At 38.0% G+C, this 15,122-nt stretch overlaps 1 protein-coding gene across 1 annotated transcript in view; it reads right to left on the reverse strand.

Moving 5' to 3' along the window:
• SH3BGR (SH3 domain binding glutamate rich protein) overlaps positions 1–15,122 on the reverse strand; it is a 62,863-nt gene that overhangs the window by 2,698 nt on the left and 45,043 nt on the right. The window contains exons 4-5 of the mRNA XM_060234248.1: positions 2,749–2,814; positions 1,248–1,349 (exon numbers count right to left, since the gene is read on the reverse strand). Coding sequence (XP_060090231.1) covers positions 1,248–1,349; positions 2,749–2,814 — 168 coding nt within the window. The remainder of the gene's footprint in view (positions 1–1,247; positions 1,350–2,748; positions 2,815–15,122) is intronic.

Below are 15,122 nucleotides of genomic sequence, written 5' to 3' on the forward strand. Positions count from 1 at the left end.
GAGGCAGCAGGGGTCTTGGAATCTGAAGGGGGCAATTCTTTCCAGGTGGGTGGGAAGGAGGTTTCACTTTTGCCTGGCCAGAGAGACTAGCAGGGAGGGGCTTCAGATCAGCATTGATGAAGGGAGAAGCCTAATTGCAGCTGTATCCCCCTGGTCCCTCTCCCAGCAAAAATGCTACTGTGGGCCCCACCAAACTTGAAATCCTGGCTATGGCCCTGGGGAGGCTTGAAATGACAGTTCTTAGAGCAGCACAACTTGCAATAAGATGTTAAAATATTCCAATGAGGGTGGTGCAGCTCCTCAGGTAAGGAACCCAGCACCTGCTGAGACGCTATGTTTCAGTGCAGCAGGAAGACAAGTGGTGGGTCAGGAGGAGGTGTCTATACATCCCAATACCTGGGAGGAGGTGTTAAAATATCCCAATGAGGGGGGTGCAGTTCCTCAGCCAAGGAACCTGGCAGCTGCTGGCCTGAGACCCTATGCATCACTGTAGTAGAGGAATGAGTGGTAGCTTACAGCCTCTTGAGCCCACCAGACACCCGTGGAGAGATACCTGAACCTGCAAAAGACATGTGCGGATGAACGGTAGGCTAGACTGCTGATTCTTGGGGGGACACAGCTAATAAGGAGAGGGTGTCCATCCAGGGCAACCATATTGCCAATGAGGCACATGATTGCCTCCCGATGAGAGGGGTGCAGTTTCTGGACCAAGAAACCTGGCACATGATAGTCTGAGACCCTATGCATCACTCCAGCACAGCCTCCGGAACTCACACCAATGGAGAGAGATATCAACCAGCAAAAGATGTGTGTGTGGTGGACTGCGGGGGGGAGGGGAGCTGGAACACCAAATATTGGGAGGGACACAGATCATGGCGGGAGGGGGGTGTTAAAATGTACTTTCATCCTGAACAAGGAAGCTTGGAACAAGCTTGGAACAACTTTGCTGAGCAGAAAGGTTAAAACGGATAAAAGGAAGTACTTCTTCACCCAAAGGGTGATTAACATGTGGAATTCACTGCCACAGGAGGTGGTGGCGGCCACAAGTATAGCCACCTTCAAGAGGGGTTTAGATAAAAATATGGAGCACAGGTCCATCAGTGGCTATTAGTCACAGTGTATGTGTGTATATAAAATTTTTTGCCACTGTGTGACACAGAGTGTTGGACTTGATGGGCCGTTGGCCTGATCCAACATGGCTTCTCTTATGTTCTTATGTTCTTAAGGAAAAGAAAGAAAGAAAAAACTACCTGTTCTACTGTTGGCTCATCAGTAGAAACAGCAATTGCTTCTGCATTGTCTTCTGTGTGTTCTTCATTCTCTTCAGTAACTTCAGATATTTCAGTGTCCTGGCAACAAAGGAAGGGCCAGCATGAATAACACAAGAATGGCAGAGAAAAAAATAATTACCAAGTAAGCACAGTTCCTAATTGTTCTTCACTTCACTTTGTTAAGATATATTTACTGTAAATGTCTCTTAGCAAAACTTATCTAATCGCACTAACCATTTCTTAAAAAGAACAACCCTGAAATTTTAAAAATGTTGCCACAAATCCCAAACAGCCATGCTCTGTCTTCTATAGGATGAAAGTACATTAAACTCCAGGGCAACTCAAATTGTGCAAGGGAGCCACTTATCACAGATGGCTGCACCATTTTTTCAACCGCAGTCTGAGGCTGACGGCAGTTTGCTCTGGGTCTCAGTCATTTTGGGTTACTTTCAAAGTTTTGCAATTTTCACTGTAGGCTGAATAACATTCTTGTGGAGCACAGGAACAGCCTTTCCTCTACTTGCAGACTATTTCCAGCTATTACTTCTTTTTCGCTCATTGAACAAAGCAAAGCAAAAACAGAAAAGCAGAGTAAAGCACACAATTCATAGAAGTACTTAAGTTAGGCTTGCAAATCCCCAGGTCCCAGCAGGGGTTCTTCTGCTTTCGCAGGCTCCTTTCCACCCCCAGTCAGCTGGCAAGCGGGGGGAAGCCCTGCCCCCACAGCCACCATGTGACTTTCCACCTCCAGAGGCTTCAGTCTCCAATTGGAAAGGCTTCCTCTTGGGATGGTGTGTTACTTTAAAGAAGTTGGCAGCAACTCGTGAGTAGAGATGCCAATCCCTCACTTCAGAGTCACCAGAAATGGGGGGGGAGGAAATGTCTGCTGGGCACTTCATTATTCCCTATGTGGAGATTGATTCTCATAGGGCAGGAGTGGCCAATGGTAGCTCTCCAGATGTTCTTTGCCTACAACTCCCATCAGCCCCAGCCAGCATGGCCAATGGCTGGGACTGATGGGAGTTGTAGGCAAAAAAACATCTGAAGAGCTACCGTTGGCACCCCTGTCATAGCGTATAATGGAGAATTGATCTGGAGGTATTGGGGGCTCTGGGGGGGGGCTGTTTGTTGAGGTAGATGCACCAAATTTTCAGTATAGCATCTAGTGCCTCTCCCCAAAATAACCCTCAAGTTTCAAAACAATTGGACCAGGGGGTTCAATTCTATGAGCCCCAAAAGAAGGTGCGCCCCTATCCTTCCTTATCTCCTATGGAAGGAAGGCATTTTAAAAGGTGTGCTGTCCCTTAAAATGTGATGGCCATAACTCCCTTGGAGTTCAATTACACACCCTTGCTCCTAGCTTTACCCCAATGTCTCCTGGCTCCACCCCCAAAGTCCCCAGATATTTCTTGGATTGGACATGGCAACCCTAATTTAAGTGATTATTGATATAGAAGGACAAAATCTCTTGTATTACTTCCAAAGGTTTTTGCTCTTCTGAAACTTCACCATTTGGCACAGTCTCCTCAGTAATCCACCCTTCCTGTAAGAAGGAAAATAAACATCTAAAAATCTCAAGAATATTACTTTTTCTTTTCCTGTGAAAGAAATATATCAAATAGAGAACATGCTAACTTTGTAGACAGTTCAGAAGTTCCACACATATTACTGCCAGCTCCAGTCTGGGAAATTCCTCAAAATTTGGAGGGTGAAGCCTGGGGAGGGTGGGATTTGGAAAAAGGAGGGAGCTCAGTGGGATATGCCATGGAGTCTACCCTCCAAAGCAGCCATTTCCTCCAAGGGAACTGAACCCTGCAATCTGGAGATCAGTTGTAACGATGAGATCTCTTCAGGTCCCATCTGGAGACTGGCAACCCTACAACCAGATCCTTCTGAAAGCTTTCATATGTTCAGGGCTCTTTTTGTAGAAAAAGCCCAGCAGAAACTTATTTGCATATTAGGCTACACCCCTGATGTCAAGCCAGCTGAAACTGCATTCCTGGGCATTTATGCTCAAAAAAAGCCCAGCATATGTTCTTCATTACTCTTGCATTTGTTGTTGCATTCATACAGGACAGAAATATAGTAGAAATGTTTCTAGGAATTTGATAAAGTTTAATATAAGGCATTTCTGCAATGACAATTGTTTTTAAATTTATTTTTCAACTCAAGAACATCTCACTTACTCCAGGATTTAAAATAGTTAACATAAAGGATTTGTGTATGTATTTATTTATATTACAGATACAAAACTATTCCAAGATAGTAATTCAATATTTACTTTCAAGTAAGCCAGAATTCAGGCATGAGAGCACTTTACAAAACCTCCAGGGCTGGTAAGAAATGTGAAAATGTACTCGTACCAGTTTTCTGAATCATGGGATGGCAAGAGAGAAAATATAATTAATAATATCATTCAAACTTTTCTCTTACAGTGCATGTAGATTTGCCAACTATCTGAGAAAAAATATCCTATCTCCTTAACAAGGATGTTAATTATTTATGTGCTAAAAAAAACCTTCCACTATTTGCAGACTTCAAGCCTCTGTTAAAAAGGTTTCAAACAATTTTATTAGTAACATATGGTAATAAATTTCAATTTCTTACTTCATTAATGATTACTTTTTTTAATCTATCCAATATATTACTTTCTACCCACCCCTCCCCCCATTACTTGATCCCCACTGGTGTTATATACTTAAAATCTTAATATTAAAGGTACCCTTAATTAACAAGAACCAAAATTAATATCCTCCTCCCTCTTGTACTTAGTCATTATCAAAAATTGTCCAATGTCCTTTTATTTTCCACTCTTTTTCTATGTATCTTCTGAACTTTTTCCACTCCATCTTAAATACTTCTAAATCATAGTCTCTTAAGGTTCTTGTTAACTTGTCCATTTCATTCCATGTCATAACTTTTACAATCCCATCCATTTCTCTGGTATTTTTTCTTGCTTCCACAACTGCGCATACAATGTCCTAGCAGCTGAGAGCAAGTACCAAATTAAAGTTCTATCTTCTTTTGGAAATTTTTCCATTTGTAATCCCAACAAAAAAGTCTCTGCAACTTTGTTAAATTCATATCCCAAGATCTTAGAAATCTCTTGTTGAATCATCTGCCAGTACTTTTTCGCTCTTTCACAAGTCCACTACATATGGTAGAAAGAACCTTCATGTTTTTTACATTTCCAACATCTATCTGGCAATTTATTGTTCATCTTTGCCAACTTTTTAGGAGTCATATACCATCTGTACATTTCTTTAATACTCTGACATGTTGAGAGTTTCATAGAGTTCTTCCACAAATATTCCAATGTGTCCATCTGTATTTATTTACATTAACTGCCCACTTAATCATTTGAGATTTCACTACTTCATCTTCCGTAGACCATTTTAAAAATAACTTATAGATTTTCGAAATTAATTTTTCATTATCTCCAAGCAGAAATTTTTCCATTTCTGTTTGTTCTCGACTTATTCCTTCAGTTTTAACATCGGTTTCCACCAAACTTTTTATTTGTTGCATTTGAAACCAATCATACTTATTATTCAACTCCTCAGCTGTTTTCAATTCTATTTTACCACTTTGTATTTTTAATAATTGATTATATGACATCCCTTTTTCCTCTCCTGTCTCAGCTGTTATTCTTATTACTTCTGCTGGCACTATCCATAGTGGTTTTCTCTCATCGCCATATTTCTTATACTTCATCCAAATATTTAGTAGATTATTTCTTATATAATGGTGAGAAAAGAAACCATCCGACTTTTTCTTTCCATAGTACATATAAGCGTGCCAGCCAAATTTATTTCCATGACCTTCCAACGTTAAAAGTTTTTTATTCAACAGCGTCACCCAATCTTTTATCCACACTAAACAAACTGCTTTATGATAAGAACATAAGAACATAAGAGAAGCCATGTTGGATCAGGCCCATGGCCCATCAAGTCCAACACTCTGTGTCACACAGTGGCAAAAAAATTTATAATATAATCTTAAATCTGGTAGTTGAAATCCTCCTCTTTCTTTAGCATCTGTTAAAACTTTCATTTTAATCCTTGGTTTTTTCCCGGCCCATACAAATTCTAAAATCTTTCTTTGCCATTAAATTGTTTACTGTCTTTCACAATCGGAATAGTTTGAAACAAATACACTATTCTCGGCAAAATGTTCATCTTAATTGCAGCTATTCTACCAAGATGTGACAAATTAAGCTTGTTCCATTTTATCATATCTTCGTCCATTTAACGCCATAACTTTTCATAATTGTTTTTAAACATATCAATATTCTTCATTGTTATTTCCACACCCAAATATTTTACTTTAGGGGTAACTTCATATCCCGTTAATCTCTGCAATTCCTTTTGTTTACTTACTTGCATATTTTTACACAAATTTTTTTACTTTTCTTTATTAACATAAAGTCCCGCCAATTCTCCAAAATCTTGTATTTTGGCTAACAACAAAGGTGTTACTTGCGTAGGATTTTCATTTATAAACATTGTATCATCTGCAAATGCTCTATATTTACAGGAAAATCCTTTAATTCTTGTTCCTTCAGTTTCTTCATCATCTTGTATTTGCACCAATAAGATTTCAAGAGTCATTATAAACAACAATGGTGAAAGCAGACAACCTTGCCTTGTACCTTTGCTGATTATCATTTCTTCTGTAAGATCTGCATTTATACATAACCTTGCACGTTGTTCAATATAAATTAGTTTTATCATTCTTATAAAGTTTTCCCCCAACTTTATTTTCTCCATTACTGCAAACATAAAGTCCCAATTATCAAAAGCTTTCTCTGCATCCGCAAAGAATAATGCAACTTCCTTCTCTGGATGTCTTTCATAGTATTCTACAATATTTACAACAGTTCTAATATTGTCTCTTATTTGCCTTTTAGGGAGAAAACCCGCTTGGGCTTCCATTATAAAATTTATTAGATATTGTTTAAGCCATTCTGCTATGATTCTTGTGTATATCTTATAATCATTGTTTAATAATGAGATTGGTCTATAGTTCTTTAAATTAGTGACATCTCTAGCTTCCTTTGGAATCAACGAAATTACTGCTTCCTTCCATGTATTTGGTATTTTCCCATTTATTCTTATCACATTCATTAATTTTTGAAGTTTCGGTATTAATTCTTCTTTAAACGTTTTAAAATTTTTTGCCGTAAATCCATCTGCTCCAGGAGCCTTTCCAATTTTCATTCATTAATCGCTACTTCAATTTCTATTTTTTCAATTGGATCATTCAAAACTTTTTCCATATAATCAGTTAAGGGTGGTATTTTAATCTTCTGCAGATACGCTTCCATCTTTTCCATCTTTACTTTAACAACTTTAAATAGTTTAGCATAATATTTAAACAATTCTCTCTTTATTCCTTCTTGCTCTACCATCTCTTTTCCATCAGCCACAATTTTATTAATAATTTTACTTTCTCTCTTTTTCTTCAATTGCCAGGCCAAATGTTTTCCAGGTTTATTCACTCCCTCAAAAGATTTCTGTTTTAATTTTTTCAAATTCCATTCCAATTCTTTGTTTAACAGGACTTCTGGGGGAGGAAAATGCCGAGCTGAGCTGCCTCTCATAACGGGAGCAGGCTGGAACTTCTGTTCGGGGTAATGGAAGGCAAATTAATGCCTACTGCCTACTTTTCTCAGTTAGAGATTAGTCCAAGGTATGCACAGGAAACTTTGATGAGATTTACCTTGGCTAAAAGGGAGTCCCGGGGGGGGGGGGCTTCTTTGAGGCTTTGAGGGGTCTCAGGGAAGAGTTGCATATTCATCATCTGCAGAAGTTCTCAGAGTCATTTATTTGACATAAGCTCGACAGGATCCTAACCTTCTTGGACATTGCTAAACATCTAAAGCTTTGCAAGACCAGTGGAAACCTGGATAATTGGAAGAAAAGGTACAGAAGACTATTTTTCATTCTGAAGCTATTTATAGTTTAAAGAGACAAATTTAAAAGGTGGGAAAAGAAAATTTAGAGAGTTTGGAAGAAGAGGGAAGGAAGAGGTGAAATTTGGACTTTATAAATATAAAGGACAGTGTTAAAAACTGCTAAAAAGTGGGAAAGAATTTATTGTTTTGTCTACTTGCGGTTTTGGAAGAAAAAGCACCATCGTCATAATGGAACAGAACTGCAGCACATCTGAGCAAGACAGAAAATACGTCAAGCATCGTGAGATCTCCTTACCAGTGTGAATGAGACTTCGTGGCAACAAAAGCAGGAAGTAGTGGAAAGAAAACCTACTCTAGGAATATAAATAGTTGAAATGAAAATTAGTGAGGTCCAAAAATTAGTTGTTTTTTGACGGGTTTAAAAGTTTTAAAAATTAATATCTCGGTCTGGGAAGCTCCAAGGATGGTGAAATTAGGCTTATTATAAAAAGCAAGTTCTAATCTTTTGAATCTGACAGTCAAATTCAAAATCTGTGAGATTAAAATTTTTGGTGTTTTTGAAATGTCTGGACACAAGCAGCCCCGAACAAGGGCTACTTCACTGGAAAAAATGCAAGACCAATTAGAGGCGATGGAGGCCAGAATGATGAGAGGGGTGAGAGAGATGATAGATTAATCGAAAAAAGAAATTATTGCAGAGATTAGAAAAGACATGGAAGATCTCAGAAAGGAAACTGAGGAAACATCTAAGAAAGTGCAGGAGGTAGAAGGCAAAATGAAAGTATATGATTCCACCTTGTTGAAAATGCAAGAAAAAGTTACAATCCATGACTGCAGATTGATGGAGACCCAGATACGTCTGAGAGGAGTACCTGAAGGGGAGGATGGTGACTTAAAAGGATATATAATAAAAATAATTGCAGAATTTTTAGATGAAGACCCTGAAGAGACTAAAAACATGTATGATTATATGTATAGAGTGAATTCACTTTTTGCTAAGAAAAATAACTTACCAAGAGATGTTGTCATACTTGTGAAAGAGCAAAACAGTATTGGCAAATGATTCAACAAGAAATTTCTAAGATATTGGGATATGAAGTAATGAAAGTTGCAGAGACTTTCTTATTGGGATTACAAATGGAAAAATTTCCAAAAGAAGATGGAACTTTATTCTGGTACTTGCTTTCAGCTGCTCGGGCATTGTATGCGCAGTTGTGGAAGCAAGAAAAAATACCAGAGAAATGGGATTGGATTATAAAAGTTATGACATGGAGTGAAATGGACAAATTAACAAGAATACTAAGAGACTATGATTTAGAAGCTTTTAAGACGGAGTGGAAAAAGTTTAGAAGATATGTAGAAAAAGAGTGGAAAATAAAAGGACACTAGACAATTTTTGACAATGATTAAGTTTTAAAAAGAATAATATAAATTTTTGTTTTAATAGTTAAGGGTACCTTTAATATTTGTTTCTTTAAGTAAATAACACCGGCGGGGTCAAGTAACGGGGGGGGGGGGGAGGGGTGGGTGGAAAGTAATATATGGGGTAGATAAAAGTTGTAAGATATAGATATAGATTTATTACCACATGTTACCAATAAAATTGTTTTAACATGCAATTCTTTATTTAACAGATGTCTCATTTGTGCTTGCAATATTGTAATCTCCCTTATAATTTTCTTTTTTCCTGGCTTTTTTCTTAATTCACCTTTTTTTTCTTAATTTCATTTTGAATGTCCAACATCTGTTTATTTTTTGCTCTCTTGTCTTTATTATTCAATGTTATTAGTAATCCTCTCATTACTGCCTTGTAGGCATCCCATACCATCTGAAATTCTATATCCTCTCTGTCATTTACTTGGAAGTACACTTTGGTTTCATTTTCTAGAGATTTCACTATTTCTTTATTTTGTAGTAAATCTTCATTTAATCTCCATCTTCTTGACTTTTTTGACAGTTTTGTAATCCACATTATTGGGTTATGATCAGCTCCTATTTTAGGTAATATCTCTATTTTCTTTGTTATAAGTCCCAAATCTTTAGTACCCCACAACATGTCAATTCTAGAGAAAGAGCTATGTCTAGCTGAAAAAAAGGTATAGTCCCATACTTCAGGATTAAACTTCCTCCATGTTTCTTCCAAACTCTCCTGTTTGACCAATTCAAAAAAAGACTTTGGCAATTTCCCTTCTTTATCATTTTTTTTCTTCCCAGATCTATCTATCATATTCTGAATTGTTCCGTTAAAGTCCCCCATCAATAAAATTTGCTCATAGGTCACTTCATCAAGGTGCTGTGTAATATTTTTAAAGAAAATGTCTTTAGCACCATTTGGAGCATAAAGTCCCAACAACAACTTTTTTTGCATTCAAAGTAATTTCTACCGCTATATATCTTCTATCCTTATCTTTAAATACCAATTTCGGGTCTAATTCTTGTTTAATATAAAAGACTACTCCTCACTTCTTCTGTTCAGCCAATGTAAAAAATTCTAGTCCCAATTGCTTATTCCATAAAAAAATTATAATCCTTTTGTCTAATATGCACTTCTTGCAAACATACTATATTACAATTTTTTTATCCAATGAAACATTGCCTTTCTTTTTTGTGGTGAATTTAGTCCATTTACATTCCAAGATATCAATTTGTAATCCATCATGGTGCAAATTCTTTATTTTCTTCATAAAATCTATGCAGTTCCTGTGTATTTGTAATTGTAATCCTTTTCCCTTGAAGTGAAAAGCTCAAACCTTCAGGTATTATCCATCTATACCTCATTCCATTGTCACGTAGTTTTTCTGTCAATTTTTTATATGCCTTTCTGTCAGTTAACACTTGTCTTGGCAGTTCTTTCATAATTCTTACTTTACTGCCTCCCACTGTCAATGACTTTTCAAAGTTTTTATTCATGATCTTTCCCACCATTTCTTTTGTCATAAATCTTATGACCACATCTCTTGGCAGATTATTCTTTTTTGCATAGAGTGAATTTACTCTATACATATAGTCATACATATTTCTATCCCCATCAGGATCTTCCTCCAAAAATTCTGCAATTATTTTTATTATGTATTCTTTCAAGTCTGATTCTTCATCTTCAGGTATACCTCTCAGACGGATCTGAGTTTCCATCAGTTTGCAGTCATGAATTGTCACTTTTTCTTGTAATTTTAACAAGGTGGAGTCATGTGTTTTCACCTCTCTTCCACTTCTTGTACTTTCTTTATTACCACAGTGTCATATCTGAGATTCTCTATTTCTTTTTTTTAATTCTTTCTTTGAGTCTTCAATATCCTTTCTTATTTCTTTTTTAGAGGCAGTTATCATTTCTTTCACTCCCTTCATTATCCTAGCTTCCATTGCATCTAATTGGGCTTGCATTTTCTCTATTGAAGCAGACCTAGCATGAGTTTGTTTTGGGTCTGACATATTAAAAAAAATCAAAAATTTTAATCTCACCAAATTAAATTTGAACCATCAGGTTTGATAAAGTGAAGCTTGCCCTTTCCAATGCACCCAATTTCACTATCCTCTGAGCCTCTCAGGCTCAGATATTAATGTTTAAAGTTTTTATTTCTCCCAAAATGGCAGTCACAACTTTTGCTTCACTTTAAATTTTTTTTCCTTTTTTCCCTTTTACCAGTTCAAATCTTCTTATCTGCTATCCAACAGTAGTAATTTTTAATTGCCAAATCTGTTAACTCCACCAATTTTTAATGTCCCAATCACTTTAAAAACAATGTTAAAATTTAGTCCTCCCAACAACTATGGCCACTGATGTTTCTCTCTGTTATTATAATCCTAGAGTAGGCTGTTTGCTTTGTTGACTTCCTTCTTCTTCCTCCAATACTTCCTGCTTTTCTTGCCTTCAAATCTCGTTTCACTGGTAGAGAAATCTCATGATATCTGACGTATTTCCTGTGTTTACTGTGAGAACTGCAGGTCTGTGACGATGGTGCTGCCTCCTCAACCACAGATAGACTAAACAATAAATTCCGTTCTTCTTTTAACACTCTCTTTTAAGTTTACAAAGTTCAAATTTAGCCCCTTATCTTCTTCTCCTTTCAGGCTTTCAGTATTTCCAACTCCCACCTTTTACTTTTGTTTTGTTTAACTTTAATTAGTCCCGGAATGAAGAAATAGCAAACAGTACCTTTTTTCTGTAGTTTATCCAAATAAACACCAGTCCTTTGCAGATGTTTAAAATTGTAAAAGAAGGTTTGGATCCTGTCGAGCTTATGCCAAATAGATGACTCTGGAAACTTCTGCAGATGATGAAGATCCCTCAAAGGAGTGTCCCCCCCCCCCGGACTCCCTTTCAGCCAAGGTAAGTCTCCTCAAAGTATCTGTGCATATCTTGGACAATTCTCTAGCTGAGAAATGTAGGCAGAAGGCATTAATTTCCCTTTTACTACCCTGAACAGAAGCACCAGCCTGCCCCCGTTAGGGAAAGCAACTCAGCTCGCCATTTTCCAACCCCGGAAGTCCCAAGCCTCTGTTAAAAAGGCAAGACATTTTTCTCTCTTGGTTGTTGGCAACCCTAAGTGCAGGCAAGATTTTAGTCTGAAACTGTAGACTTAAACTGACTGTCACAAATCTCAGAGGCAAAGATATGGTTGAGACCAGGCCTTTTCCAAGGATCAGAGAGACCTTGGCCACTTCCAGCTTTTGAGGCCACTAGCCATGGTAAAAATAAAAATATCACACCACTGATATACATAAAAACAAATTGTGAAATATATTAAATGCTAAAAGATTTTTAACCAGGGTCCAACTGTGAGACCATTTTTGATCTGCAGGACTTGGGCCAAATGGCTCTCCTTCCCTACTTCCTGGTTGGCACTGGTCCAATATGAGGATAACGTAACCAACCCTCGGTCTGAATGTGTGAACTTTTGAAGTGTACTTTTTTTGTTGCTTAAAAAGTTACTTAATCCATTATAGGATACTAGGGTTGCCAGGTCTTGCCTGACTACCAGTGGGAAGAATTCTATGGCACCACAGAGGTTTTTAACCGGAATACTAGAGCATCCCCACGTATATGCCCAGCATGTCACTTCCAGGTGATGTCATCATGCCCGGCACATCTGGCACCGATGGAGCTGTTCTGGGCAGGGCTTCCCCATCAGCCAAACCTGTGCTGGTGGGTTTGGAGATCCCTAAATCAGGGGAAACCTCACACGCAGTGGGAGGTTGGGAACCCTATAGGATACAAATAATTTTGGCAGCACTAAAAGAAAGGGTGGGAGAGAAGGTGGCATGGTACTAGTATAGTCCACTCTCATCTGATCTTGGAAGCTAAGCAGGGTAGTTGCATGGAAGACCACCAAGGAAGACTTTGCAGAGGAAGCCAATGACAAACCACCTCTGCTTCTGACCTGCCTCAAAAGCCCCTTGCTAGGATCTCAATAAGTCAGTGGCAACTTGATGGCACATATATATATATACATACAAAGGACGGTAGTCAGCAATAATTAAAAGCTAAGATATGACAATTTCATTGATTTAATATAAATATCTCTATTGACAATTATGTTTACTTCAGTTTACTCATTTCATTATACATTCTTCAGTTTCATCTTGAAATATCACCACTCACCTTTAACATACTACATATATTTCGAAAGAGATGTGTTACGACATTTAATTTAAATAAAATCCAATAGGAGATTTCTGTACTGACATGCAAGTACTCTTTAGTATTTTATTTTTATGAATGGCTACATGGATACAGTTTAAATATACTAGAAATATACAACCACATTTTAAAAACCAGTCCACTTTTATTTATTTTTAAAGAGGGGACTACTTTGTCCTTCAAGAAACGTAAATGTTCTATAAATATTCAAAAAATGTAAGCATAGCTCTTATTAAGCAAGAACACAAATGCTACAGATAAATATACTTTACTATTGCAGCATTTTAAGTGGCTGTTCCTCCTGTCAGCTGCTCTAGTACTTTAAATGGTTTTTATTATTTTTCTTTTATCAGTTCATCTTATTATGAGATGGAAAACCTGTGTGCGGCTTGTGCAGAAGTCACAGAGAATGTTGACAACAGAGATGTCACTCCTTCTTCTCAGCATTGCCAGCTGTCCCATATTTTCACTGTGTTTCAAATTACAACTTTGTAATAGAAGAAGGGTGACTTATCAAGAAGAAATCTCCCTCTCAATTAGCACATTAACTTGGTGATTGTCAGATGACTTCTCAGGTAGCTCTTAAGCCACAACACATTCTGAGTTGTTGTCCTCCTTTCTGATCATCCTTCCCTTCTTGCATTCTACAAGAGTATACTTTCTTCCCTTTAAAGTGTAAGGTTTCTCAGTACTTAAGAAACCAGGTGGAGTCAGAGTTGCTTGGTTTTTGCACTCTTCTGCAAAAACAACAACAAAAACCACTTAAGGGGCACTGACCACAATGGTATGTGAATCCTTATACATCAAATTTGGTCACATTTCGAGAGGACAACAAAGACCAGTCTGATGCTATTCTCTCTTTGTGTTCTTGAATTCCCTTGTGAGTTCTATGTCAGTGGCACTTGTGTGAAGGTAGGTGGTAAGAAGCTGCTGTTCCTTAGTGGGACCAAGCGGGAGCAATCCCATATCTTTACTAGTGGACATAAGTGCAGCAGTTGCAGAACTAGGGGCAGTAGGGCCACAATTATTTGAATGGCCAGCAAAGTTTGGCATGGGACAACAATGACATTACCTTGTGCTGGGCAGCCACTGTGCCGCTCCAGATTTTGCTTGAAACCATATGATGCTCCCCTTCAGTCTCTACTCAGTGGCAGCTGTCTCTTACTGAATACTGTGTCCTACCAGAGCAGCAATGCCACCGAGGGGGGGGGACGCGGGGGGGGAGTCAGATGAAGGGTCCCTGAAGCCAGTATTATGCTGCATCCAGCTAAATGCCTTTCCAGTGGTTTTCCTTTTGATACAGTGCTGGCTGCAGCCACTAGGGACACAGGGAAGCACTCTATCAGCTTTTGGAAGTACCAGATGTGATGTCCCTGTGGCTCAACCTCCAGAAGCAAGTGACCACAGAGTTCCAGGCAGATAGGCAGACACTAAGCATCTTCCTGTTTACTCTCTGCTGTCACTGACTCTCTTTGAAGTATACATCAACACTCTTTAAGGAAAAGCAACTTCCTTCCATTTCCCTCCCCCTCCCCAGCACCCAAGATGCAGATACAGGATGCCTCTCTACATCTGCTCCCATCTGTTAACTAGATACAGTAGGATCTGTTTCTCTCTATCCTGCACTATCAAGCATGCCTGCATTTCTAGAATAAAGTATTTTGTATCAATTTGAAACCTGGCTCTGAGTAACTTTGTAATCTTACAAGCACATATTAGGTGAGACAAGCACTGCTGAGTTAAAGCCAACTCACTCTGTTAACTAAAGAAGAATCTGGATCACCAAAACCAGTACCCTTCCTACATCAGCTAGACTTGCCTTTCTACAAGACTGAAGCAAAGCAATAGTTAATGTGTTGCAGCAAGATAAAAACAACCTTTCCATCTCTTCTCCACACTTTTCTCATTCATTTCTCCCTTCAACTTATTCTTCTGTGTCCCTCCACCCCATTTGCTTTCAAGTTTTGGTCCTTCTCCTCATCTTTGTCCTGTTTGGAAACAGAATATATTTAACAAAAGTACAGTAGGAAACCTTTTTTAAATATTACAAATGGGGGTGGATTAAATATTTCTCCATTATCCAAAAAGGTAGAAAAAGGATGCTGCCCATTTCGCCACACGTGTTACATGCATGGTAATGGAACCTTAACCTGCGAAACAGAAGTGAGAACTCCCAGTTCAGGCACTGCGTTATTGTTAATGTGTTCTTGGAAGAACTAATAGTCCTTTGTAAAGGCTACTTTGCTATATGTCAAATAATGTAATCTTTTTAATGTCATTAAAAACTAGACTTATA

Source organism: Heteronotia binoei, chromosome 3 (genome assembly GCF_032191835.1).
Source record: "Heteronotia binoei isolate CCM8104 ecotype False Entrance Well chromosome 3, APGP_CSIRO_Hbin_v1, whole genome shotgun sequence".
Taxonomy (NCBI): domain Eukaryota; kingdom Metazoa; phylum Chordata; class Lepidosauria; order Squamata; family Gekkonidae; genus Heteronotia; species Heteronotia binoei.